At 40.1% G+C, this 25,452-nt stretch overlaps 1 protein-coding gene across 2 annotated transcripts; it reads right to left on the bottom strand.

Moving 5' to 3' along the window:
• Nucleotides 1–1,895: 1,895 nt before the first annotated feature.
• On the bottom strand, nt 1,896–24,703 carry LOC135271306 (putative UPF0607 protein ENSP00000381418). Of its 2 annotated transcripts, XR_010339420.1 has the most exons (3): nt 24,638–24,703; nt 22,653–22,731; nt 1,896–2,302 (listed from the first exon to the last, which is right to left on the bottom strand). XR_010339420.1 is itself a non-coding variant. In XM_064368329.1 (2 exons), the coding sequence occupies exons 1-2, from the start codon at nt 3,196–3,198 to the stop codon at nt 1,952–1,954; spliced, it is 369 nt and encodes a 122-aa protein (XP_064224399.1). In that variant the 5' UTR covers nt 3,199–3,238; the 3' UTR covers nt 1,896–1,951. The 2 variants fall into 2 exon arrangements, 1 of the variants encoding a protein (XP_064224399.1); XM_064368329.1 differs by lacking the exons at nt 22,653–22,731; nt 24,638–24,703 and adding an exon at nt 3,181–3,238.
• Between the last annotated feature and the right edge of the window lie 749 nt (nt 24,704–25,452).

Raw genomic sequence — 25,452 nt, 5'->3', positions numbered from 1 at the left:
GGGTTTACTACATGTGCAGTGTTTTGACCTTTCAACTACCATGTGAAGAAGCCCAGACTATCCTCCTGAATAATAAAAACAAGGGGCAGTCTCTTCCAAATTGCCAAGAGCTTGCTTCCTGTCAGTCATGTGATCCAGTTCACCACAAATCATCAAGTTATTCACTGACAGCAGAAAACAGCTAGGCTGGCTCAGTTAAGACTTTCCAACAAACCTACAGAATTAGGAACCACATACATAATTATTTGCTTAACTCACTGACATTTATGAAGTAGTTTGCTATAAGGCAATAGATAATGGAGAAAGGTATTGTGCTTAGAAATGGTGTTTACTTTTGAAAGGAAGATAGTGATGACTGGAAAAAACAGGGAAAAACTATTATGTGAAGCTAGAAAAAAAAAGGGTGATTATTTTGTAGTAAAACAGCTGGCAAAACCATCACCCCCTCTAACTTTATAGGATTTTACATGCATGTAATGAAACTATCTAGCATGACATTAATATTGGATGTATTTGGGGGAAGGGTATGGGTAACTTGACCCTTTAGATCAGAGGAAGTGCATCCAAGTGCCTTCTAGACATTTTAGATCACTTTTCTTTTTTGCCCCCTGAAACAGGGGTTTGCTCTGTTGCCCAGGGTGGAGTGCAGTAGTGCCATCATAGGTCACTACAACATTGACCTGGCCTCAAGCAATCCTCCCTCATTAGCCTCCCAAGTAGCTGGGACTGCAGGTGTATATCACCATGCCTTGCTATTTGTGTGTACGCGTGTGTGTGTGTGTGTGTGTGTGTGTGTGTAGATAGGGTCTCCCCATATTGCCCAGCCTGGTCTCACACTCTTGGTCTCAAGGGATCCTACCACCTTGGCCTCCAAAATTGCCGGGATTACAGGTGTGAACCGTTATACCTAACTAGAATTTTGTATTTTAACCCTAAGAGCAGAATTACATGAAACATTCTGGATCCCTGCAGTAAGAGTGAGCACATTTTTCATGTGACAGAAATGTAAACAAATTGCAGCCAGAGGAGAATTATGATTGAATACCAAATGCTCATAAATTCTTCCTTTTCTATGAAGGTAGGACATTTTCCATTTCTTGAACCTGAAACCGTCACGTGACTTTCTTTGGGAGTGTGACTTTTTAGTAAATGTAACACAAGTAAAGACTTGATAAGTGCTTGTATATTGGAATAGACTTCTCTTGCAGCTTTTGTAAATGTGCAATCAGTATTTGAAGAAATTCAGAGTAGTTTGTTGAATGACAAAAGAAATAACAAAACCCAGGTGTCTCTTTCACTCCAAATAGCCTGTGAGAACCACACATGTGAATGAGGATACCCTTCATTGTCTGGATGCAAGATGACCCATCAGTTGATAGCAAATATATGCATCTGGACAAACCCCACAGCTATCAGCTGACCTGTCCCAGACCCAAGAATCAAGTGATCTTTTGTTCATGTGCATTTGAGGCCAAAATAGGAGGAGGGCAAGGCATCCATGCTAGCTAGTTGAAATACAAGTTGAATTTGTAAATTAAGGAAAGTCAGGGTAATCCAGACCTCACCGTGTAAAGGAAACTGAACAAGAAATTTAGGATGAGTTTGGCATAATTTGTAGTACTCTAATCAGAGGAATCAATGCAATCAAAAGCACATTTTTATTCACACTAGTTGGAGAGAAATGTCCAAATCAAAGTTGTAGCCATACACATTTCCAATCAAATTTCTCTGGTGATTGGCACCTCAAATTACAGTGCTTGTGTTGAAGGCATGTGAGATTACACATGAATTAGCCTGGCATGCTGACTCATGCCTGGAATCCCACCGCTTTTTGAGGTCAAGGTGACATTTAGGTGGCCTGGGGCAGGGTGGGGAGACATTGGGGCAGGGTGGGGAGTCACTGAGGCAGGGTGGGGAGAGATCGGGGCAGGCTGGCTGGCACTGCAGTTTATCACATCTTTATTCTCCCATGTCGCTTTTTCAGTCTCCTGGATGTTGATCTTGTACGTCTGCCTGCGGTGTCTCTGAATCCTTCCGGGGATCGGCGGGGACGTTTAGCGGGTAGGGGCCCCTCAGCTCTCCCCCACCTCCATTCCTGGGGAGGGACCAGTCGGAGACTTTGGCTGCCAGCTGTGGGTAGGGAACAGCTGCTTGCTGGAAGAGCGGCAGCATCCTTGGGCTGGGTGTCCTCCCATTCCATGGGGGAATCCGAGGAGCTGCGGAGGTGGTCTTTCCCCAGCCCCTGAGAGGCCGCTGGAGCTGGGTTGTTGGGGTCTCTCGCGTTGGAACAGGGCCCCGATACCTGGAAGAGAGAGTGTGCGGAAGAAAAGAATGTCAGCAAGATGGGGTCTGGAGGGCTGATGAGGCAGTGCCCCAGTCAGCAGTTTATTTCGTGCACAGGGTCTCATTATATACTTTTCAGACCACAATGGCTGACATCAAATCATTACAACAAAGGGGAACAGAACATTGCAAGCCTGGGGATCAAGATAAAACTAGTACATAAAGATTGATCCAAAAAATCATAAAACAAACAGATGACCTTTTCTACTTACGGGAATAAGATAACATTTTACAACTGTCAAAGCAAGCGATAAATCTTGAGGACAACAATTTCAAATGGCATGAGAATAATCACAAGCTTCAGTGAATACTTGGTAAATAAAGTGATAAAACTAGCCCAGTACAAAAACTTCAAGAAACACAATGTCTAATAAAACCACACAGCCTTCACCCAGCCATAATATTAGGTCAGTGAACCAGAAATAGACTTTTGCAATATCAAACTCCTTTCAGTTCCTTCTTTCCCTCAGCTCAACTGCTTCCAGGGGGGAAAAACGTGTCTGGGCTCAAACTCCATTATGGCGGAGACACTTAGGGGTCTCTATACTGGAGTGATCCCCACACTGGGTCAGGCTTCCCAAAGGGAAGGACGCCTCCTGCAGGGCTGTGTGTGCTGGGCACTCCATGGCCCTTGGAGTGGAAACTCACAGGCACCTGGGCCTTGTCAGCCCTGTTCATTTCTGTCAGGCTCCTGCTATGGACATTTCCCTTTAAGGCCCTGGGACTGCAGTCGACGGAAGCGAGGTTTCCCTGAGTCTCCAGGGGCCTCAAGATAGATGCTGCTCCCCCACTGCTACAGGGGCCCCCTTTCTCCTCCTCCTGCCCCTGGGTCTCTACCTGATGGTCCACTTCCATCGCTTCTTCCAGCTCTTCTCCCGCCCTCCCCTCCGCCTTTGGGGTCTGGCCCGGTGCTTTCCCCATGGTGCTTCTGCTGCCTGCAAAGTTGTGTGGAGACAGCACAGGTTTCTTTCTTGATGGAGGCCTCCAGACCCAGGGAGGAGGGTCCCACTGTTGGTTGCTTGAACTCAGGATCTTGCAGCTGACTACTATGCAAAGTCGAAGACCCGGCTCAGGGGTCAAGACGAATCGATGAGAGTTTAGCGCTCCCGGGGCAGGAGCACGCGCAGGAACTGCGGGGTGAACCTGGCGAGTTGAAGAGTCTCCGTGGACATTAGGTGACCATGGTGGGGCAGGCAGACGTGCAGGAACTGCGGAGTGAACCTGGCCGGCTGAAGAGTTTGTGTGGACAGGAGGTGACCCTTGCAGTTGCCACTGCTGCTGGGGCCTGCGGTGTACCCAGGAACGAAATACACTTAGTACATTTCCCATGTTAGGAAAGTTGTGCACAGACCAATACAATGGTCAGAAATGGAGAAGGTAGTCCTGAGTCACCCACTAGTCTGTGTCCGGGTGGGGCACTGGGCAGCTGGGCTCTTATGACATCTCAATGGGGCTGGTGACAGAGCAGGGCCGGTTGCCTCTCCGGGGGCTCAGACACACCCCTTCCCCTCTCCGGGGGCTCAGACACACCCCCTCCCCCTCTCCGGGGGCTCGGACACGCCCCCTCCCCCTCTCCGGGAGCTCGGACACACACCCTTCCCCTCTCCGGGAGCTCGGACACACCCCCTCCCCTCTCCGGGGGCTCGGACACACCCCCTCCCCCTCTCCAGGAGCTTGGACACACCCCCTTCCCTCTCCGGGAGTCTGGGAAAAAAGCCCCATCAGAACCTACCTGATACCATTTTGTCCCATCCAGGCCCCACTCCCTACCTACCATTTTGTCTTCTGCAGGCCCCACTCTGTGCCTGTCATTTTGTCTTCTGCAGGCCCCACCCTGTGCCTGCCATTTTGTCTTCCTGCCTACTACTTTGTCCTATCTGGGCCCCTCTCCCTGCCTACTATTTTGTCCTATCTGGGCCCCACTCCCCTCCATTTTGTTCCATCTGGGTCCCACTCCCCTCCATTTTGTCCCACTCACCTTGGGCACAGCCAATCAAACACCTCCACTCCCTATAAAACCCCGTGCCTGAGAGGAGTCCGCGTGACTTCTCCGGCCCCTCCTGTCTGGACCACAGAACCTCACCCGGGAGCCTGAATAAATTGCTTCGCATTGGATTATCTTCGTGCTGGCCTCAGTTTCTTCATTTCAAACGTGGCAAGAACCCAAGAACAAAGCTTACAAGTGGTGCCGATACCCGGGAGGAGTTGTAAGACCCCTCCTGGGGGAAACTGATTCCTCCACTCAACGCCGGACCGGGGAGCACAAGGTCAGGGTCAGGATTTGGAGGGAGACATCCCCACTTTCCTGAACCCTCTCGCTGTCGGTGCTCGGTAAGCATGGCCTGGGATGCTTAGCCGCTCTTCCGACCACCCCCGCAGCAGCGACTAAGGTGTGGGTATTCAGAAGCCCCATTACCCCCGGCTCATACCAAATTTGTTGTTTTAAATTAGCCCATTTGGCATAAAAGGCTCCCGTTTATTTAAAAAAAAAAAAAAAAAAAACTGTATTTTCGGCTTCTTTCTTTTTCTGTCTCTCTTAGCTTTCTCTCTTTCTCCCTCTCAAAATGGTGGCCGTACCACGCCCTTGAGATGGCGGCCGCTTCACACTCTTAGCTTTCTCTTCCACCTAAGATTGCGGCTGGACCGCACCCTTAAGATGGTGGCAGCTTTCTATTTTTAACTACTTTCTCCCGCTATCTACTTTAACTCTATTTTTCTCCCTTTCTTCCTAATTCCGGTGCGAGTGAGTGAGTGAGTGAGTGAGTTTGTGTGTAGTCCCATGGCCTGACAGCTACGGGGCTTGTGTGGGCCTCAACCCGCCGTTCCACGGGAACGTGGCCGGGAAGGCATCAGACTGGTCTCCCATTTGGGGGGCACCCACTCTTTGTCTGTCAGTCTTGTATGTGGTACTGTCTTTATGGTAACCTCTAATTTTGCCATGTGGCAGATAGCCCTAGCCCTGTCTCTTTTTATTTTCTTCCCTGTTATAATCATTATAGCCTGCAGGTTTTCTCCGCCACCTCCTCCGGGAAAGGAACTCTTCTGCCCGTGTTGGGTGTAGTACTGTTCCTATCCCTTCCTCACCTTCGACTGCCCCACAAAAGCCAACTATGGGGAACCAGAAGTCCCGCTTAGACCCCAAGTCATCATTAAGATGCCTAGCCCAAAACCTACCCAAACTAGGGCTTTCCATAAAGAAAAGAAAAAAATGCCTTCTTTACCATTGCTCTACACTCTGAGTCTTACTTTCTCTTTAAAAATCCTTCAGTCAGCTTTCCTCTCACTTCTCTACTCAACTTGGCTACTTTGTTTCCTCTTCCATCCCATTCCCCCTCCCCCGCCCATTCCTGTCCTAAGCTAATGGATACATTTGTTACACCTCGGGAGGGCCTCTAACCTTTCTCTCTCTAGCCCAGACCTTGCCTTTTTGAAAATGGGAGTTCAATAGTGACAGCTGAGGGACGACAAAAAGCGGCCTATGCAGTAGTTAGAGATTCAGCCACCCTCGAGGCACGTCGCCTCCCCAATGGACCTACCGAATAAGGCCACCTTAACTAACCGACTCAGGCCCTCGAGATAAAGATGACTGTTAATAACGGTGGTAGTAATGAAAGTAGTAATGCTGATGAAGGTAGCGGTAGTATGTCGTAGGTGATGATGGAGGCGATAGTGATGATGGTGAAAGTAGTAGTGATCATAATGAAGGTTATGGTAATGGTGATAATGCTGAAGGTAGTGATGATAAAGGTTGCAGTAATGACAGTAGTAATGATAAGGGTGATAATGAAGGTGCAACAATCCCCCCCGTCCTCCATCTCCTAATTCCAACCTAGCCTCTCCCGTTAGCGCACACATCCGCTCACGCAGCGCTCCTAGCGACGAAGCCTCCCTCCTTTGCCCCCTCCGCGAGGTGGCCGGAGCAGAGGGTATTGTCCGAGTGCACGTTCCCTTCTCCCTCTCTGATCTGTCAGCCATTGAGAAACGCCTAGGATCTTTCTCCACCAATCCTACTGCTTACACCAAAGAAATCCGCTACCTTACTCAGGCATATGATTTAACCTGGCATGACACATTTGTAATCCTATCCTCCACCCTTACCCCAGATGAGCGTGACCGGATTTTTACAGCAGCCCGGGAACACACTAATCAGGTACATCTGACTAACAACCAGATGCCAGTAGGCGCGGCAGCAGTACCCGAGGCCAACCCTAACTGGGATTATCAGGACGGTTGGGATGGCTGCCGCCGCCGAGACCAGATGCTACACTGCCTCCTGGCGGGCATGCAAAGCGCAGCCCAAAAGGTAGTCAATTACGATAGGTTAAGGGAAATAACTCAGGGACCCGATGAAAACCCAGCCGCCTTCCTTGACCGCCTGACTAATGCTATGATCCTCCATACCCAGCTGGATCCGGCCTCCTTAGCAGAGGCTACAGTCCTAGCCACTCACTTAATTTCCTAGTCGGTGGCCGATATAAGGAGGAAACTTAAGAAAGCCGAGGCGGGCCCCCAGACTCTCATATGAGACCTGGTAAACATGGCATTTAAGGTCTTTAATGGCCGAGAGGATAAGGCTGAGGCCACCTGACAGGCCCACTTACGGCAGAAGGTAGGCCTCCAAACCCGAGCTCTTGTGGCAGCCCTAAGGCCGGCAACCTACCGAACACCCAGTGGGAAAGGTACAGGCACTGATTGAATAATAAACAATTATACTAGTGTCTCTTCTGTATTTATTTTGCTAAATCTTTAATGATAAATCACTATGACTCATGTCATTAATGAATATTATAATACACTTATAATTAAATTGTATATACAGTTAGAACCCAGCAAGAAATATTTGTCTGTTCCTAAACACTCTATATGTGACCTTGAGTTTGTCACGCATCTAGTCTTCTACTCTTATAGACAGTGAGTTCCATAAAGGTACATAGTAAGATAGCAGGGGCAAACTAAAACCTACAGCTAAAAAGTTTAAGGGTTACAGTAAGTTAAATTTCTAATTAAAAACCTACATTGATGGGATTTTATTATTCTAAGAAATTTCTTATCCAGAAAGATAATAATACCACTACCACCATCTGACAAGCTTTCTCTGGGAAGTAAAGGGTAGTGTCAGTCCTACATAGACAAAGACGTTTACTGGAAAATAGTCTCACATTTGCTGGGAAAGGACAATGCTTCTCTTACATCTATCTATTTTGGGGAGGAGGGCTTCTAATTGATTCCTTACTTCTGATGTTGTCTGAAGGACCTTTGGATTTACTCAGGGGAGGAATGAACCTATGTGGGCTGCCCTCTCTTGTTAGGCTTAGGTTGGTAGACTGTGTGTCTGGGTGGCCTTGTGTGTGTGCGTGTGTGTGTGTTCCATGTGTGTGCATGCACATACACATGTCACTGTGTTGTTTCTCCAGTCTTGTCTCTTTAACCCAGTCACCTTCTAATCACATTTCAGTGTAGTTCTTTGGTTGTCTGCTGGCTTATTTCCAGGGTTCATAGTATACTGCTTAGTGGGGAAGAGGTGGGAAGAACAGAGAGAAACAGTTCTAGATCATTTTGTCTGGACTGGAAGTTTCTCACTGTACTTCAAAGGCAACAAAAATAGAAACCCATGAGTTCAAGGGATTTTATTTTTATATCTCACGTGTAAGTGAAAACATACGATGTTTGTCTTTCTGTGCCTGGCTTATTTGGTGACTATAATGAATAATAACCTAATTGTACATTTTAAAATAATTAAAAGGGTATAACTGGGTTGTTTGTAACACAAAGGATAAATGCTTAAGGGGATGGATACCCCCTTCTCCATTATGTGGTTATCACGCATTGCATACCTATAGCAAAACATCTCATGTACCCAGAAATATGTACACCTACTAAGTAGCCACAAAATTTAAAAATAAAAACAAAGAAATCCAAGAATATATACTTCACGTGTGTTTTAGGATAACAGGACAACCTGTAACACCATACTGTATGAGTAATTAAAAAATCAGTGTTAACACTGTGGAAGACACAGGTACAAAATTAGAGGGAAAATTGTCAAAAACAACAATTGTGGAGTCAGTTTATTTTGCAAGTGTCTTTAAATATTTACTTTAAAGAACAGAAATGGAAATTATAGAATATATACTGTGAATATGTTTCAGGAAAGAAAGGCAATCTCGTACACCATTCTCTAAGCATTGCCTTATACACCATTCCCTAAAAGTTCTATATCAAAACACTTGTGTAAAATACATACTTTTGCTTGGTTGGTATATATTGGTTTTATGATTTTTAAAGACATTAGCTTTAACTGACTGATGATCAGACTATCCACTAATGATGACAATAACATCAGGCATTATTTTTTTCACTGTATTTATTATTGTGGTGAATTGGTGGCTTGGTTATGTCGCATAAGTATGAGTCTCTTCTCCATTTTCTCATTTTTCAGCATATAATCACTGTATTACCCAGAGATGAAACAATAAATTTTCACAACCCCTGCAGCCCTGCTATATGTTCAGGGATGGGCATAATATACAATCTGACTCAAAGAAATGAACTGGCATTTTAACAGAAATTGTCAGGGTAAAACCACTTTCCTACAAAATGTAGATTTAATCTCATAAATTGGGTATATTGCAACCATATGGAGTTTCATGTGTAAAAATGAAATAATCTAGAGACACAGAGCCAAGCGATAGAGAAACAAAATTTATTATTCAAGTCTTTTTTTCTTTTTGAGACAGGTCCTTGCTACATTGCTCTGGCTGGTATGAAACTCCTTTCTTCAAGCAACCCTCCTGCCTCAGCCTCCCAAAATTCTGGGATTATAGGCGTAAGCCAATGCACCCAGCCTGAACTCTTAAAACAAGTTGTACCTGAAGAAATCTCTAGCAATCCCTTCCTTTGGAATCTTCAGTGATAGAGGATAGCAAATTCCCTATCTTAAACCAGTTGGAGTAAGGTGATTTTGTTTTGTTATTAGTTGCAACACTTAGGAACATTTAGGATACAAATCCTATTTAGGATACTAATATTCCTATGTGATGCAACTATTACAAAGTGATTTCATATTTGTTTATCTCATTATCTTTATTCATGTCTTCCCTGGTGGATTAAAGTTTGAAGAATCTGGATCCAATCTAACTGCAGGGTTGCGTGTGTGTGTGTGTGTGTGTGTGTGTGTAGGTGGTCAATCGGTAATGCCTCTTCAAATATAATTTCTCTCTTTCCATAAGCTATTTACTTTAGAGTACCCCAGAAGGACCCATGAACATAATGATTATTTCTCATTACTAGGATCAGAAGAAAAGTGGGCTATCTGTGACATTCCCAATGGTAAATATTAAGTGGATGTCAAGCAAATAACAATGAGAGGCCCCAGCAGGGTCTTTAGTGTTCTGATAATAGCAGAAGCTGTGAGTGACCTATATTATAATGGCCATAAATGATTATGGCAATGAATGAGTCATTAAGTTTTCCCTATTTAAAATTTTACACTAAATAAAGGACATCCTAAGATGGGAATGGGGTTAAGAAAGAATATACTTGTATTATAAACCATAAAAAGTTTTGCCTCGATGACATAAATTATATCAAAATGGAAACATTTGAAATATAATTATGCTGGTTAAATGTTTAGCCTTTCCAGATTTGTAATTTTAAAACAACTAAATGACATTTTATTCATTAGCTGTATCTGGCTTCAGTTATATATGTTCAAATGGATATTGCTTGTAGATAGATTATTATTAGTTCACCAATAAAATCAAATACCTGATCTATTCTCACACTTTTTATCTCCTTGCTGTCACACAGCCATAGTGATATCAAACCCAGTGACAGGCTTTGATTCCATTGAGGAACTAAATGACCATACTAATGGTTTCCATAATAATTATTCTGCAGGGATGCTCAATGGCAAACCAAGTGTATGATCTCTGTTGCCAGCAGAGAGCTCATTTGGAAATGTTTCAGCTCTGTGCCAAGGAGAGCCTTCTTTTTTCAGCCTGTCAATTTCACTACTCTTTCAAAGTGGTCTACATGACTGGTTGCACGCAACACATCCTGAGGCATATAAGGCTGTTGAAACTGTTCCAGACTCTTCTCTACCCACTGTCCCAGTCTCTATATGTTCAGTTCATGCGAGAATCCCTATTCTCATTTTCAATACCTCAAACCCTCTCCTGACCTTAACTGTGATGATTCTTTTGGCCTAAATGTACTTTCTTCCTTGTCTGTATCAAACACTTGCTTCAATTCTTTATGTTCTGGCTCATAACTTAATTTCTGTGCAGCTTCCTTCAGTTTCAGTGCCCCAGTCACTTTCTTTTAGTCTCAGAGTAGCCATTTCATGCCTTTATTTATTTCGTTCTGGTTTCCCAATACACTGAGCTGGTCAAAAAGAAGCGTTGTTCATTTTACATAGCATAAGTTTTATTTATTTTTGTGTTTTACTAGAACTCTTCAATGATTAAATCAATTTGAAATGATTTCAAGATTATTATAGGGATCAGATCCTTTGTATAGTTTTCAGTGGGCCAAAAACCAATTATGTTGATAAGTAGTTGCTTTAACTATTGATTGCATAACTATTTAACATTTTCTGTATATAACGATATTAAAAATTACCAAGGTACTATTTTTATACAATGTGATGACGTCTCATTCTGTTGCTAGGCTGGAGTGCAGTGGCACTATGTCGGCTTCCTGCAACCTCTGACTCCTTGATTCAAGTGATTCTTCTGCCTCAGCCTCCTGAGCAGCTGGGGTTACAGGCACTTGCCAGTATGCCAAGCTAATTTTGTATTTTTAGTAGAGATAGGGTTTCACCATGTTGGCAAGTCTGGTCTCGATCTCCTGACCTTGTGATCTGCCCTCCTTGGCCTCCCAAAGTGTTAGGACTACTGGCGTGAGCCACTGCACCTGGCCCAGTCACTGTCTTAATCCATTTTGTGCTGGTATAATAGAATACCTGAACCTGAAACTAGGCAATTTATAAAGGTCAGAAATTTATTTTCTCACACTTCTGCACTGGGAAGTCCTAGATCTAGAAGCTGGCATCTGGCAAGCACCTTCTGGCAGCATCATTTCATGGCAGAAGGGAGAGGGCAAAGACAGAGTGAGGAGGGGCAGGAACTTGTCCTTTAATAAGGAATGCACTCCCACAATAAGGAACCCACTTCCTAGATGATGGCATTAATTTATTCATAAGGACAGCTCTCCCACCACTCAAGCAACTCTCATTATATTCCATCTCACACCACTGCACTGGGGATCATGATTCCAAAATTATGAATTTTGGGGGTCACATTCACACCATAGCAGTCACAGAATAATAACTTTAATGTTTAGGCCTCCTTATCTACATATAAAACAAACCAATGAAAAAGACTTAGTACAAACAAAATCACCATGCCAAAAAACTTGAACTAGCAGCATTAATGCGATGGATATTGTTTCACTGAAACTGTTATGTCAATGTGTTGGGTTTGAAAGTGAAGTGCAGGTTTTGCATTTCACTTGTTTTTCTTGATGGTGGCTATTCAGAAAATAATATAACCTCATTTGAGATGTCTTAATTATTGTCATGATGATTTATCCTATAAAACAATTAATTTTAATCCATTTCCATTATTTTAAGGAGCTAATCAATTTAATAATGTACCCATCAAATATAATAATTGTATAGTATTTACTACTCCCATAAAAGAGTTACACATTAGTGAGGCAAAGGACAACAGGCAGGTAAAAATTTTGAATTAGGGCAAAACAGAAACATTTTCAGAAGAAAAAAATATTAAAAAGTTATTTGGAACTGTAAGATGTTCACTAAAAGTCAGTGAATAATTTCAAAATGAAAAAAAGTTTCTCAGAATGAATATGTAAGATTCAATATAGAATGTTTAACAAAGGAAGAAGCTAGCCTCTAAATAAATGAAGACATTAGTTGATAATATATAAAACACACACAAAAAAGTTCTAAATTATGATGATACTCGTACCAGATTAAGTTACTGGGCAATGCAAGCCAATAAACTGGGTCCAAGGGGAGGTGGGGTGGGTGAGAAAGTCCTTTATTTTCCTTGTGTTGTTTGGAAGGAGAGTAAATATATTTGTTAAATGTGCAGTAGGTTAAGTATACATGTTAAATTATTAAATGTGTCATTAAAGAATAAAAATGGACTTTAGGACTGCAAATTTTAAAAATGGAATCAATTTAGTAGAAGGCAGAATAATAAAAAGCACATATTTAAGTGGTAGAAATGTACACATATATAAGCAATCACAATCAACATAATTGGACTAAATGTCTTTTTATAATAAAGATTGAAATTGAACAGAAAATATTACACTTCATTCTTCTTTAGAAGATACCTTCTAAAGCAGATCTACAGATACAGGTAAAAATAAAGAGAAGGAAAGCAAAAGTAAGGAAGAAAAAGGGCAAACATTAAAAACACTTAAGCTAGGTAGGAAAACCAAACAAAATAGGCTCTAACCATAAAGCGGTAGTAAAAATAAAAATTAAAAAATGACAGCAAATTCTAAGATTGAGAAGTAAAAAAAACAGAATTTTTTTTCAAAAAGATAATTTGAAAATAATGAATGGGGAAAAACTTGCAAGAAAGTTAAAAAAGGGGAGACAGCCGTAAATACATGAGTCAAAGTGAGAATCGGAGGTAGAGGATGGGGGGTTGACTTGCCATAAATAGTTTCAGTAGAGAATCACAAGACAACAAGGAAGCATTGGGAACAATGTCACACTCATATATTTTAATGTTAATTGCCATAAAAAATACACTAATTTCTCATAGTAACTTTAGCAAACAGAAAACGCAACTTGTATATAAAAGTTAGAAACATTCAGTCAGTGATTTAGTTTACATAACCAGCTTTCAAGGTTATAAATGTTAATTCCTTCATTCAAGAAGGAAACTGTATTTTTTTTTTTTTCTTGAGATGGAGTCTTGCTTTGTTACCCAGGCTGGAGTGAAGTGGTGTGATCTTGGCTCACTGCAACCTCCACCTCCCAGATTCAGGTGATTCTCCTGCCTCAGCCTCCAGAGCAGTTGGGATTACAGGTGCCTACCACCACGCCTACCTATTTTTTTTTTTTTTTTCCTGTTTTTAGTGGAGTTGGGGTTTCACCATGATGGCCAGCCTGCTTTTGAACTCCTGACTTCAAGTGATCTGCATGCCTCAGCCTTCCAAAGTGCTAGGAATACAGGCGTGAGCCACCACACCCGGCCAAGAAAGAAACTATTCTAACCTAAACTTGTCCCAATTATTTTTAGAAAGGATAAAATTAATTTTCTCCTTTTTAATTTAATTTTAATTCTCCTGTTTAATTTAATTTTAATTTTATTTAAATTTATTTTATTTTATGTTAATTTTATTTTATGATTAAAATATGTAGCAAAAATCTATAAAAGGATCATGGTTACTGTTCAAGCATAAAAGACATTTATTTTGACTTAAGAAAAGTTTTAAAACATAGCTATTATTCTATTTAAGATTGTACTGAAAATCTTGGAGCATACATTTATACATTTAGTTATAGAACAGAATAAAATTACAAATTATTACAAGACAAAATCAGTATTTTATAATATTTATAAACAGTTTAAAAGGTAGATCAGATATCATAAATTCCATTGTTTAACTTGGTGATTTTTAAAAAATATTAGTCATTCATTTGAAAGTCATAAATTCTGATAAAATTTCTATTTGACAGTATAAGTGATTTTAACACTCCAATTTCTTAGCCGTGATATTTGTAAAATTTACTGACGCAAATTTAAAATGAATTCAAAAAAAGGTTTTCTTATGAAGAGTCAACATTTTTATCTGAAAGTATTAATCTATGCAGCAATTACAATCATGGAAAATAAATTTTAAAACTTAGTAGCATTTTATGACAATTTATAAGAACCTCAGTTTTTTACAAAAAGTCAAAGTAGGTATTTAGCCAGAGGAGATTATATATATGGTTGGGTGTGGGTGTGAAGTACATATTGGGACATTCAAACATGCATCTCTTAAAATTACTATGCTTATAATTGACAGAGAAATTATATAATATTGACCCTCATTATAATATTCAAATAATATTCATGATTATTCCAATTTGAATATTGTGCTTTCTTATGAAACATTATTAGCAAGTATGATTCCATACACAATGCTACGTATTCAAGGTTTTGTTTTGTTTTGGAGAAAAGGTTTCACTCTGTTGCCCAGGCTGGAGTGTTGTGACACAATCACAGCTCACTGCAGCCTAGACCTTCCCAGGCTCAGGTGATCCTGCCACCTCAGCCTCCTGAGAAGCTTGGACTACAAGCATATGCCCCCATGCCCAGCTAATTATTGTATTTTCTGTAGAGACAGGGTTCCGCCATGTTGTCCAAGCTGATCTCTTAACACCTGGCCTCATGTAATACCTCTGTCTCTGCCTCCCAAAATGCTGGGATTACAGGCACGAGCCACCTTTCCCAGCCAGCATTATTCAAGATTTCATAAGTTAATTATTACTCATTTGTATTACTTATCCTTCATGCCATATTTTACATCATTTAAAAATATTTATCATTTTACTAACAATTATTATCAGAGTATGTTATTTTACATTTTTTCATTCTCTTAATCACATCATTCTTTTCTGTCACTCTCTCTAGATCTTGCTAATCAAGAAATATGGCAGCATATTGCTCCAAACAACTAAATTCAAACGCACAGACCTTCTAAGTAAAGTCAATCTGATTTTTTTCTTTGAGGAAAGTTATGTTGGAATCCATTTAAGATGAAGACTTTAAAAGGTACATGGTAACTTTGCATTACGTATGTGTCTGAATCTTATCTTTTCAATTTCCCTCTTTGCTCCAGAAGTTTGAAGCAATTAATTTTGAACATTAAAATGTATTCATGTTTGAAAAATCTTAATATGTTTAAACTGATAATGATTCTTATTTATCCTGGTTCCACATCTAAAAGATAACTCCACAACTTTAATTTTCTGTGAAGTTTATATTCTACCAGATGTTTACGTTAATTTTAAAAGAACCTTTGACGATTTTTTTTAATAATTAGGTCCAACATCAATAAGCATTTTGACAGGATATCAAAGTAATTTTTATTCACTATACCAACTCCAGAAACATTAAAAAAGAAGCCAGCTAAAAGGCAAAAATGAGCACAAATGTTAACCGATTTCTACAATCTAATATAAAATGTGAAACAATGGAATAATTTAAAAGATATTGAAATAATGGGGAGGGCTGGTATCATTTTGTGTTGGATAATCAAACAAATATTAACATAATGTTTTCAAAGCTCTTTTTAAAATATTTTAAAATTTTTTAAAATGTGTGTGGGTATGGTGGGGAACGGTGGCTCACGGCTGTAATCCCAGTACTTTGGGCGGATCACAAGGTCAAGAGATGGAGACATCCAGGCCAGCGTGGTGAAACCTCGTTTCTACTAAAACTACAAAAGTTAGCTGGGCGTGGTGGCACATGCCAGTAATCCCAGCTACTCGGGAGGCTGAGGCAGGAGAATTGCTTCGACCCGGGAGGCGGAGGTTGTGGTGAGCTGAGATTGCGCCACTGCATTCCAGCCTCGGCAAAAAAGCAAGATTCTATCTCAAAAAAAAAAGTGGGGGTACATAGCAAGTGTCTCGATTTATGGAGTGCATGAGATGTTTTGTTACAGGCATGCAATGTGAAATAAGGATATCATGGAGTCCTACTGTAACCTGATGGATTTTTCCTGCCCACTGCACAGACAAAATCAATCTGATGAGATAATGGCATTGAATTAAAGACAGTTTAGTTGATGCAAGGCTGGCCACAACATGCAAGAGATGGAGTTTTTACTTAAATCAATCTCATTGAAGGCTGGGAGGTTAGGGGTTTTTCAAACATAGTTTAGTCAGCAGTGGGAGAAGGTATGAGGAGTGCCGATATGTCAGGCTGGAGATGAAATCATAGTGAGTCTGAGGTGTTCTCATGCACTAAGTCAGTTCCCCGGTGGAGGCCACAGGACAAGTTGACAAGTTTGGGTTGGTCCTTTGGATTGTCAGAAATTCAAAAATCTAAGAAGATATCTCAAAAGGCCAAGCATCAGCTCTACAATAGTAATGTCATCTACAGGAGTAATTATGGAAGTTGCAAATCTTGTGATGGCCAGTTCATGGTTGGTTAATTATTTAGCTACACCTACATCTTAGCAGAATTCATGTCCTTCTTATTCTTCTAACTTGGTGACCTTTCGTTGGTTTTCCAAGAGCAGTTTAGTTCTTGGGAATGGCTATTATCATTCAAACTATATAATAAATTTCTCCCAAAGATTGCTTGGCCCATGCCCAGGAATAAGCAAAGATAACCAGTCTATGAGACTACAAGCAAGATGGAGTCAGCCATGTCAGAATTCTCTTATTGTCATAATTTTGCAAAGGCATTTTTTTCAATACCTTTTAATAAATTGACGAGTTGTATATTTTTGGTAAATTTTTCAGTTTTCTAGTTATAAAAATATATGAACAACATATTAAGTACTCTGTGACACAGTTAAAGTAAAAATACTAATATTTATTAAGTGTCTATTTTTCTCTTAACTAGGTTGCTTATCTGAAACAAGGGAACTGCCTTTGCAAAATTATAATTGAGACAGTGAAAGAGACCTAACTTAACTGACTCTATCTTGCTCCCAACTTCCAAGCTGTCCTTGTTCATTCATGGGCATAGGCTGAACTAACTTTAGGTATAGGGTAAACTTACTAGTTTATAGTTTAAACAAAGATGGTAACAACCCTTTCCCAAGCAGACCTCCTTCTTGTCTGGGGACTAGATTGCCTTTGTAGATCTAACAGTAGCCACAAGATTAGAAATTATGGTTTAGGACTCATGCAGTTGGAGACTACAAGATTCTGACCCTCTCTAAACTGCTCCTAATATCACTGCTTGAGATGTTTTGCAGACCCTGCACTTGAAGGATGAGCTGGCACCATGCAGATCAACAAACTGGCTCATCTGATCTTGTGGCTCCCACCCAGGAACTGACTCTGCACAAGAAGATAGCTTCAACTTCTCATTATTTCATTCTTGACCAATGAGCACTCCTGGCTCAATGGCTTCTCCCCACCCATCAAGTTACCCTTAGAAACTCTGCTTCCTGAATGCTTGGGGAGACTGATTTGAGTAATAATAAAACTTTGTCTTCCCATACGGCTGGCTCTGCATCCATTACTCTTTCTCTATTGCAATTCCTCTATATTGATTTATTGGCTCTGTCTAGGCTGCAGGCAAGGTGAAACCCTTGGGCAGTTACAACAAAATGTTTTACAGATCACTATGATGCAGGATTTTTTGCTCCTCAGTTCAGCTAAATCCATGACCAGGAATAATTAGGCATGCTGACATACTGAAGAGTGAAGAGGGTGGAATATATTAAGTGAAAGGAAATCTCTCGACAAAGAGAGAGATCCTGCACTCAGGTTACTTCCTCACAAAATTAAATGCTGGGCCACAACACATTAGTCGAAGAGGCAAGGCTCTTCCCACACATAAAGTGTGAATTCCTGGTGGCTACACCCCATTCACCCAGTGCATGTGGGGAATGCCCAAACAAGACCCCTGGGCAGGTTCCCCTATCTGCAAAAATCACCTGGTGTAAAGATTTTGAGGAAGGGTTGGAAATTCTTCCGGGACTTTTCCTTATTTGCCTAGCCATTTGGCTGTCTTCTGCCTCTATCAGCTATTCACTACATAAAAGTAGTTCTTTGCAAGTATTTTCATGCTTATCACAAAGCTTCTGTAAATGACACTGTTAAACATCTCAGTTAATGGGTTCTGTGAAAAGTTTTATTTAAATAAGCAAGGAGACAAAAATGCTGCTTCTTCAATCTAGAATCCTTATTCCAATCAGAAAAACAAAAATCAACATGTATTAAATTGGTTCTACAAAGGCTATGCTAACCGCAACAGAGGTCAATGTATACAGAAAATGTTAGACGGAAACCAAAACTTGAACATTGTTTTTGATTAAAAAGGGCTCATTAGTTTTGAGTTTGTCAGCATAATAACCTAAATATGTCCACAAAATAAGAGTCATTATCTTTGAACTATATATAGATCTGAAAATGAGTATCAGTACAACAGATTTCCCCTCTTTACTTTTTTCATTGCTGCCCTACCCATGAAGAGAGAACAAGTTCCTTTTAACCTGTGCCAAGGATTAGGAGAAACAGTAAATTATTATTATTATTTTTTTTTAAATATACATCCAGGAATGTAAAAATTGCATGCAAATTTAGCACAATGTTCTGCAGCAGTAATTTAACTAGCATTAGAAGGTTGAAGACATTGCATATGAAAGTTCATTCAATTTAATTCATTATTTTTAGCTAGAAATTTATCCTGTGCAATTCAGTTTTTTCCTTTCTTTTTTCAGGTGTAGGTACAAATTGGAAAAAGATATTAAATTATTAATTTAGAAGAGAAAAAGGTGTGCCGAGGGTGAGCTAACAGAGATGGGAGAAAGGAAAGTAAATATATCAGTTCTACAGCTTAAATAAGAATTGAACTGGCCTCAACCCACATCAGCTTAATTTCCATAGAGGAAAAAAGTAAAATTCGAATAAAAGAAATAAATAAATAAAACACACACCCCTCAAAATATAAAATCAATAATTATTTCAAGTGTTCATGGAAAAGAGATAAGTGTAGATCTCAGGTAGTCTCATTAGGCACAGTTTTGACAAACTATAAACATGTTGAAATATTGCAGACAAGCCTATGTGATTATATTACACTAAAATAAAATGTCAAAAATATAACCATATATAAAGAGTGTTACAAAAAAATAACAATTACATGATAGTTTTGAAAACGATATTAATCCTTCATGGAACTAATACATTTAAGAATATCTAGATTAAACATGCACACACATGTATATATAATTAAAACATTACATAATAATCCTACTGGGAGATAGCTAAAGCTCAACACAGAGTAAGAGTAACAGTATTAAATACTTTTGTTAATTAATTTATTATTATTGTTATTATTTGAGACTGAGTCTTGCTCTTTTGCCAGGCTGGAGTGCAGTGGCATGATCTCGGCTCACTGCAATCACTGCCTCCTAGGTTCAAGCGATTCTCCGCCTCCTAGGTTCAAGCGATTCTCCTGCCTCAGCCTCCTGAGTAGCTGGGACTACAGGCGTGCACCACCACGCCCAGCTAATTTTTTGTATTTTAGTAGAGACAGGGTTTCAGTATGTTGGCCAGGATGGTCTCAATCTTTTCACCTCATGATCCACCCACCAAGGCCTCCCAAAGTGCTGGGATTACTGGTGTGAGCCACCTCGCCTGTCCTTACTTTTGTTAATTTCATTTAAAAAGATAATCTCATAAATTTCAAGGTTTAGCAATGAAAAACAGCAAAGACATTTACAATCTTAGAAAGCATAGGGGACTTAAAGCATAGGGAGGCAATTAAACATAAAGGTAGAAAATAGCAAATGAAAAGCAACAATGTTTTAGAAATCATATAAAAATTGAAATGCAGTTATCTGATAATCAAATTAAAATATTAGCTAACAGCCAACACATACATAAAAAATGTAACACTTAAAATAAGAGATGGTTATTAGGAGATCACATCACATACAAATAATTAAATAATCAAAAGATTCCTTTGGCCAATGCTATTAATAAACTTAAGGATCCGAATTAAATGAATAAAATTATAGAAAAATAGAAAATAAGAAACTTGGTAATTTTAAAGTGACAGGTCATAACATTAAATAAATTCATTGTAACCACAATGCAACTTAATCTAAAGCAGAAAAGGTTTTTAATATTTCACCTTTTTAATAACCTTGATGCAATTTAAATATTCAATTTCAATTTATTATTTAAAGTTTATTGTTCTATGCAAAAATGTGAGTGATATCTTACCCTATATTTTTTCAGAAACTGATTGTTATGAACTGAATTGCGCCCCTCCCTCAAATTTGTATGTTGGAGTCCTAATTTGTAATGTGACTCTATTTGGCCATAGAACCTTTAAAGAGACAATTAAGGTTAAATGAAGTCATAAAGTTGGGGCTTTACTTCAATATGACTAGTGTCCTTATAGGGAGAGGGAGAAACACTAGAAATGTGACACATGAGAATACAGAAAGAAGGTGGCCATCTGTAGGCCAAGCAGAGAGGCCTCAGGGTAAGCCAAATGTGTTGACACCTTGATCTTAGACTTTCTGCATTGGGAACTATGATAAAATATATATATATATCTGTTTTATAAACCATACAATCTGTAGTAATTTGTTATGGCAGCTCTTGCAGACTAATATGCTGATAATAGAATTCATTACAAATCACATGCCTTTTAAAATGTTTAAAGTTCAGCCAGTCATATTCAATTAGAATTGACATTATTTTCTTAAGTGGAAACACAATACTTTCATATTGAAATATATACCTCTGTGGCACACAACAACTTTAACATAACAATTATCATAATTACTGATAATTTAAACTAAGTTATATAATGGTTTAAAAACCCAGGAGTAGCCTCTGCTGCAATAACTATTTTAGTCAAAAAATCAGGTGAAAACAAAATTCAGTCAACCAAGAAGAAAAAGAAAAAAAAACAAAACTTTTGCTCAAAAACGACAAAAGACAAGGTCTTAGGAGAGAAAAACAGTCATACAAAAAAAACCTCCAAAACATGAAGGCCTTTCAAATACAAACATGCACAAATGCGCGCGCGCGCACACACACACACACACCCCTTAGATGTTAATCTTTTACATAAGCTGACTTTTAACCATTGAGCTTCTCAGGGAGGGGAGCATCATACACTAGGGTCTGTTGGTGGGGGGCCAGGGAGGGACAGCGGTGGTGGGGGTGGGGAGGGTGGGGAGGTTGGGGAGGGATAACACAGGGAGAAATGCCAGATGTAGGTGACGGGGGGATGGAGGCAGCAAACCACATTGCCATGTGTGTACCTATGCAACAATCCTGTATGATCTGCACATGTACCCCAGAACCTAAAGTACAATTTAAAAAAAAAGAAAAAAAATTTAATCTTATTACAGTATTTCAGCTCAGACTAAATGCTGCTAAACTAACAATGATCACAAAAATTATTTGATTTCTGAGCACTCTAAGGGTAAGCAGAAATTAACACCAGCTGATTGTTAATGCTAAGTTTAATCATTTAAAAAGAATTTACAAGACAGAATCCCAAACCGGTTTCTTACCTACTGACGGGTCTTAGGCTGTAGACTACTCTCTATCATGCTAGAAGCCAGAAAAAGAAAACTCATCTTCCCTGTTGGAAGGGAGCTCAGCCTCCATAAAGGAGTTACCTGCCTTCCATCATCATGGAAGCAGGAAAACCTTGCCTTCCTTGTTGGAAGGAAGTAAAACTCCAAAAAAAAAAGAGGAGTCGTACAGCAAAATAAACTTTATATCTCAGCCAAATTTTGGGACATCAGACCAAGCACTAATAGGAGATTTGCCAAAGGTCAGGGGCATCTCCATTCAGAATCCCTTCGTGTTTACCAAAATGAGAACCCAGAAAATCTGAGACAGATCTCAGTTATTTGAGAAAGTTTATTTTGCCAAGGTTGAGGACGCACCCGTGACACAGCCTCAGGAAGTCCTAATGACATGTGCCCAAGGTTGTCAGGCCACAGCCTAGTAAGAAGTACATTGGTTTGGTCTGGAAAGGTGGGACAACTTGAAGCAAAGGCAGGAAGACTTGAAGCAGGAAGGGGATCACAGATAGGTGAGACAGAAATGGTTGCATTCTTTTGAGTTTCTGATTAGTCTTTCCAAAGGAGGCAATCATGTATGCATCTATGTCAGCAAGCAGAGGGGTGACTTCGAATAGAATGGAAGGCAGATTGGCCCTAAGCACTTCCTGACTTGACTCTTCCATTTAGCTTGTGATTTGGGGGCACAACGTTTATTTTTCTTTCACACCCATTTACTTGTACAAATTAAAAAATAAATTAAATGTTTACTGCTTTCAAGCAGAAAAAAGGTTACATAATCTCTTCCTCTAAATTTCAAACTCTGTCATGGAACTCACAGACAGAAAGGTCAACAGATACAATGGGCCCTGCTTACTGAGCCTCCTGGGAATGGGAGAGCTAGGCTCTACACACTGCTGGTCATGGTGTGGGCCTATGGTCCAGCAGATCCTTCTCTAACATAGCTCTACCTTATTGAAATTCAAGAGCATGAGTCACTTTGTCATTGGGTGCTCATCAGTGACATCTGTTGCCAAAGTATCTGTACTTACCTGTCATATGTTTAGAAACTGTTGGACACCTTGGAGAGATTCGAGATTCAGCTGCAGCCCAATGTTGATCATTATGCACCTGTTTTAAACATAAGTATACTCTTGATTGTGTAGCTCTTAAAATTATATTTATGCACATATGTTTCTACATGTTCATGGAACTCATGCCTTTAAATATTAGAAATTGAACATAATTTCTAAAAACCATGTATGTATAAGTATAATATTTCAAGGTGTCTGCAAATTAATTAAGATATAAATTTTTGGCCGGGCGCGGTGGCTCAAGCCTGTAATCCCAGCACTTTGGGAGGCCGAGGCGGGTGGATCACGAGGTCAAGAGATCGAGACCATCCTGGTCAACATGGTGAAACCCCGTCTCTACTAATACAAAAAAAAATTAGCTGGGCACGGTGGCGCGTGCCTGTAATCCCAGCTACTCAGGAGGCTGAGGCACGAGAATTGCCTGAACCCAGGAGGCGGAGATTGCAGTGAGCCGAGATCGCGCCATTGCGCTCCAGCCTGGGTATCAAGAGTGAAACGCCGTCTCAAAAAAAAAAAAAAAAAAAAAAAGATATAAATTTTTATTGCAGGTATATGTATATTTTCTTTTTTTCCTTTTTTTTTAAAATTATACTTTAAGTTCTGGGATACATGTGCAGAACGTGCAGTTTTGTTACACAGGTATACATGTGCTATAGTGGTTTGCTGCATTCATCACCCCGTCATCTACATTAGGTATTTCTCTTAATACTATCACTCCTCAATCCCCCCATCCCCTGCTATTCCTCCTCTAGACCCCCACCCCCAACAGGCCCCATTGTGTAATGTTTCCCTTCCTGTGTCCATGTGTATAAAGGATGGTTCATGTACTTTGCAGGGACATGGATAAAGCTAGAAACCATCATTCTCAGCAAACTGACACAAGACATAATTTTACTACATGACTGCAAGTCGAGACTGTCCTATCTCAAAGTAATTTGAAAACAGTAATTTTAAGAAAATATAAAATGTATACATAAGCATGAAGAGTATTGTTAACTATGGCAGAAAAATATTTTACTAAGGATTGCAGCCATATTTAAAATTAAGAATGTGCTTTTATATTTAGAACTATTTGATGGGATTTAATCATGAATAAAACTCATAGAAATAAAAGTTTTGTTACAAAGTAATAATGTCCTTCGAAGGTCCAATTCTTCCTTACATAGGCTCCTTCTATGTCACATATTATGACTGAGAACTATCTCTAGTTCTCTTATGAAAAATTATTTTAAATAACAGCCTTTGGAAGAAAAACACAGAAAAGCAACTTAAACTAGCTTCGTAACATGGAATGTTAGAGGTAGAGCCAAAGGAATCAAAGAATGAGATGAGCAGGAAAGAACTAATCTTCAAAGTATTTGCTTTAAGGCAGTTGATGTCCATCTATGCTGTGTATACCTGACTTTGTTCCTTTTTGCTGCACACTTGCTTCCTAAATACGTTGGGAATATCAGCACCAACAAGAGCAATTTAGCACTTGTGGGTGCTAAATGAATTAATTTAAAATAATTTAATTCCTACTATCACAGAAGGACTCTTGTTATTGTTATTCACAGTGAAAGTGTTTCGGTGGGCTGGTCGTGTCGGGGCGGGGGGCGGGGGGATCTATCGGCTTGTTAAAAGTTAAAACTCACTGAATGAATTGTGGTTGGCTCTCGCTTAGTGTTTGCTTAAAACACTAGCAGAGATTAGGTTCATTGTTTACTCCACGAGTAAGTCAAATGTAGATAGAGTTGTGTAGTTAGAGAAGGAGTAGATCCCATTTTCACCAATATTTTGATAAAAAATGAAAGGTAGTCATGATAAGAGAAGGACTCCGGTCAAGGGAACATGAGTGTCCTCCACAATGGCTGGACAATAATACTGAAGCCAACTCATTTTTTAAAAACATTGTAATAAAAAAAATTCATCCTTATTTTAAGCAAAAAGAAAAAAAATCCCACCAGTTTGTCTTATCTCTGAACTCTGGAGCTATGCCAGGCAGTCCATTCCATTACATGTAATGTGTCTTCTAGCATTTGAAAATGTATTCCAGGGCGGCTGGAGCGGCGCAGGCGGTCGAGCGGGACGGGCTGGGTCGGCGGGGCTGCAGCTGCGAGGAGGAGCGGCGGGGCTGCGCTTGGCAACCGAAGGGACAGTGCGCGGGCGGCCGAGAATGCTGCGGGGCGGCTGCGCCGGCGCCCCTCGCTAGTGACGGCTGTTCCGCGCCTCAGGCGGCCGAGGCGGGCTCGGCGCGCAGTTGCTGCTCCGCGCACGCGCCCGGCGGCGCTCCTGGTGCTGACAGCGCGAGACAGCGCGGGCCTCAGGAGCTGGACGAATGTATGACAGCATGTCCACAATGGTGTACATCAAGGAAGACAAGTTGGAGAAGCTTACGCAGGATGAAATTATTTCTAAGACAAAGCAAGTAATTCAGGGGCTGGAGGCTTTGAAGAATGAGCACAATTCCATTTTACAAAGTTTACTGGAGACCCTGAAGTGTTTGAAGAAAGATGATGAAAGTAACCTGGTGGAGGAGAAATCAAACATGATCAGAAAGTCACTGGAGATGTTGGAGCTTGGCCTGAGTGAGGCACAGTGCTTTAAATTCCTTCTCTGTAAAAAGAACATAATATTAAGACAATATAATGTTATTGTTGCGAGGATTAAATAAGGAATACCTAGAAGTGAATATAATATATAGAAATTGCTAAATAACTGTTATGTATCAAACCTATTTATATAAAAGGGTATTTACAATAACTCAGTGTTTTTATTT

The sequence above is a fragment of the Aotus nancymaae genome, unplaced genomic scaffold (assembly GCF_030222135.1).
Source record: "Aotus nancymaae isolate 86718 unplaced genomic scaffold, 86718_ANA_hifiasm-v0.15.2.pri h1tg000076l, whole genome shotgun sequence".
Taxonomy (NCBI): Eukaryota; Metazoa; Chordata; class Mammalia; order Primates; family Aotidae; genus Aotus; species Aotus nancymaae.
This window is presented reverse-complemented; position numbering and strand designations above follow the sequence as displayed.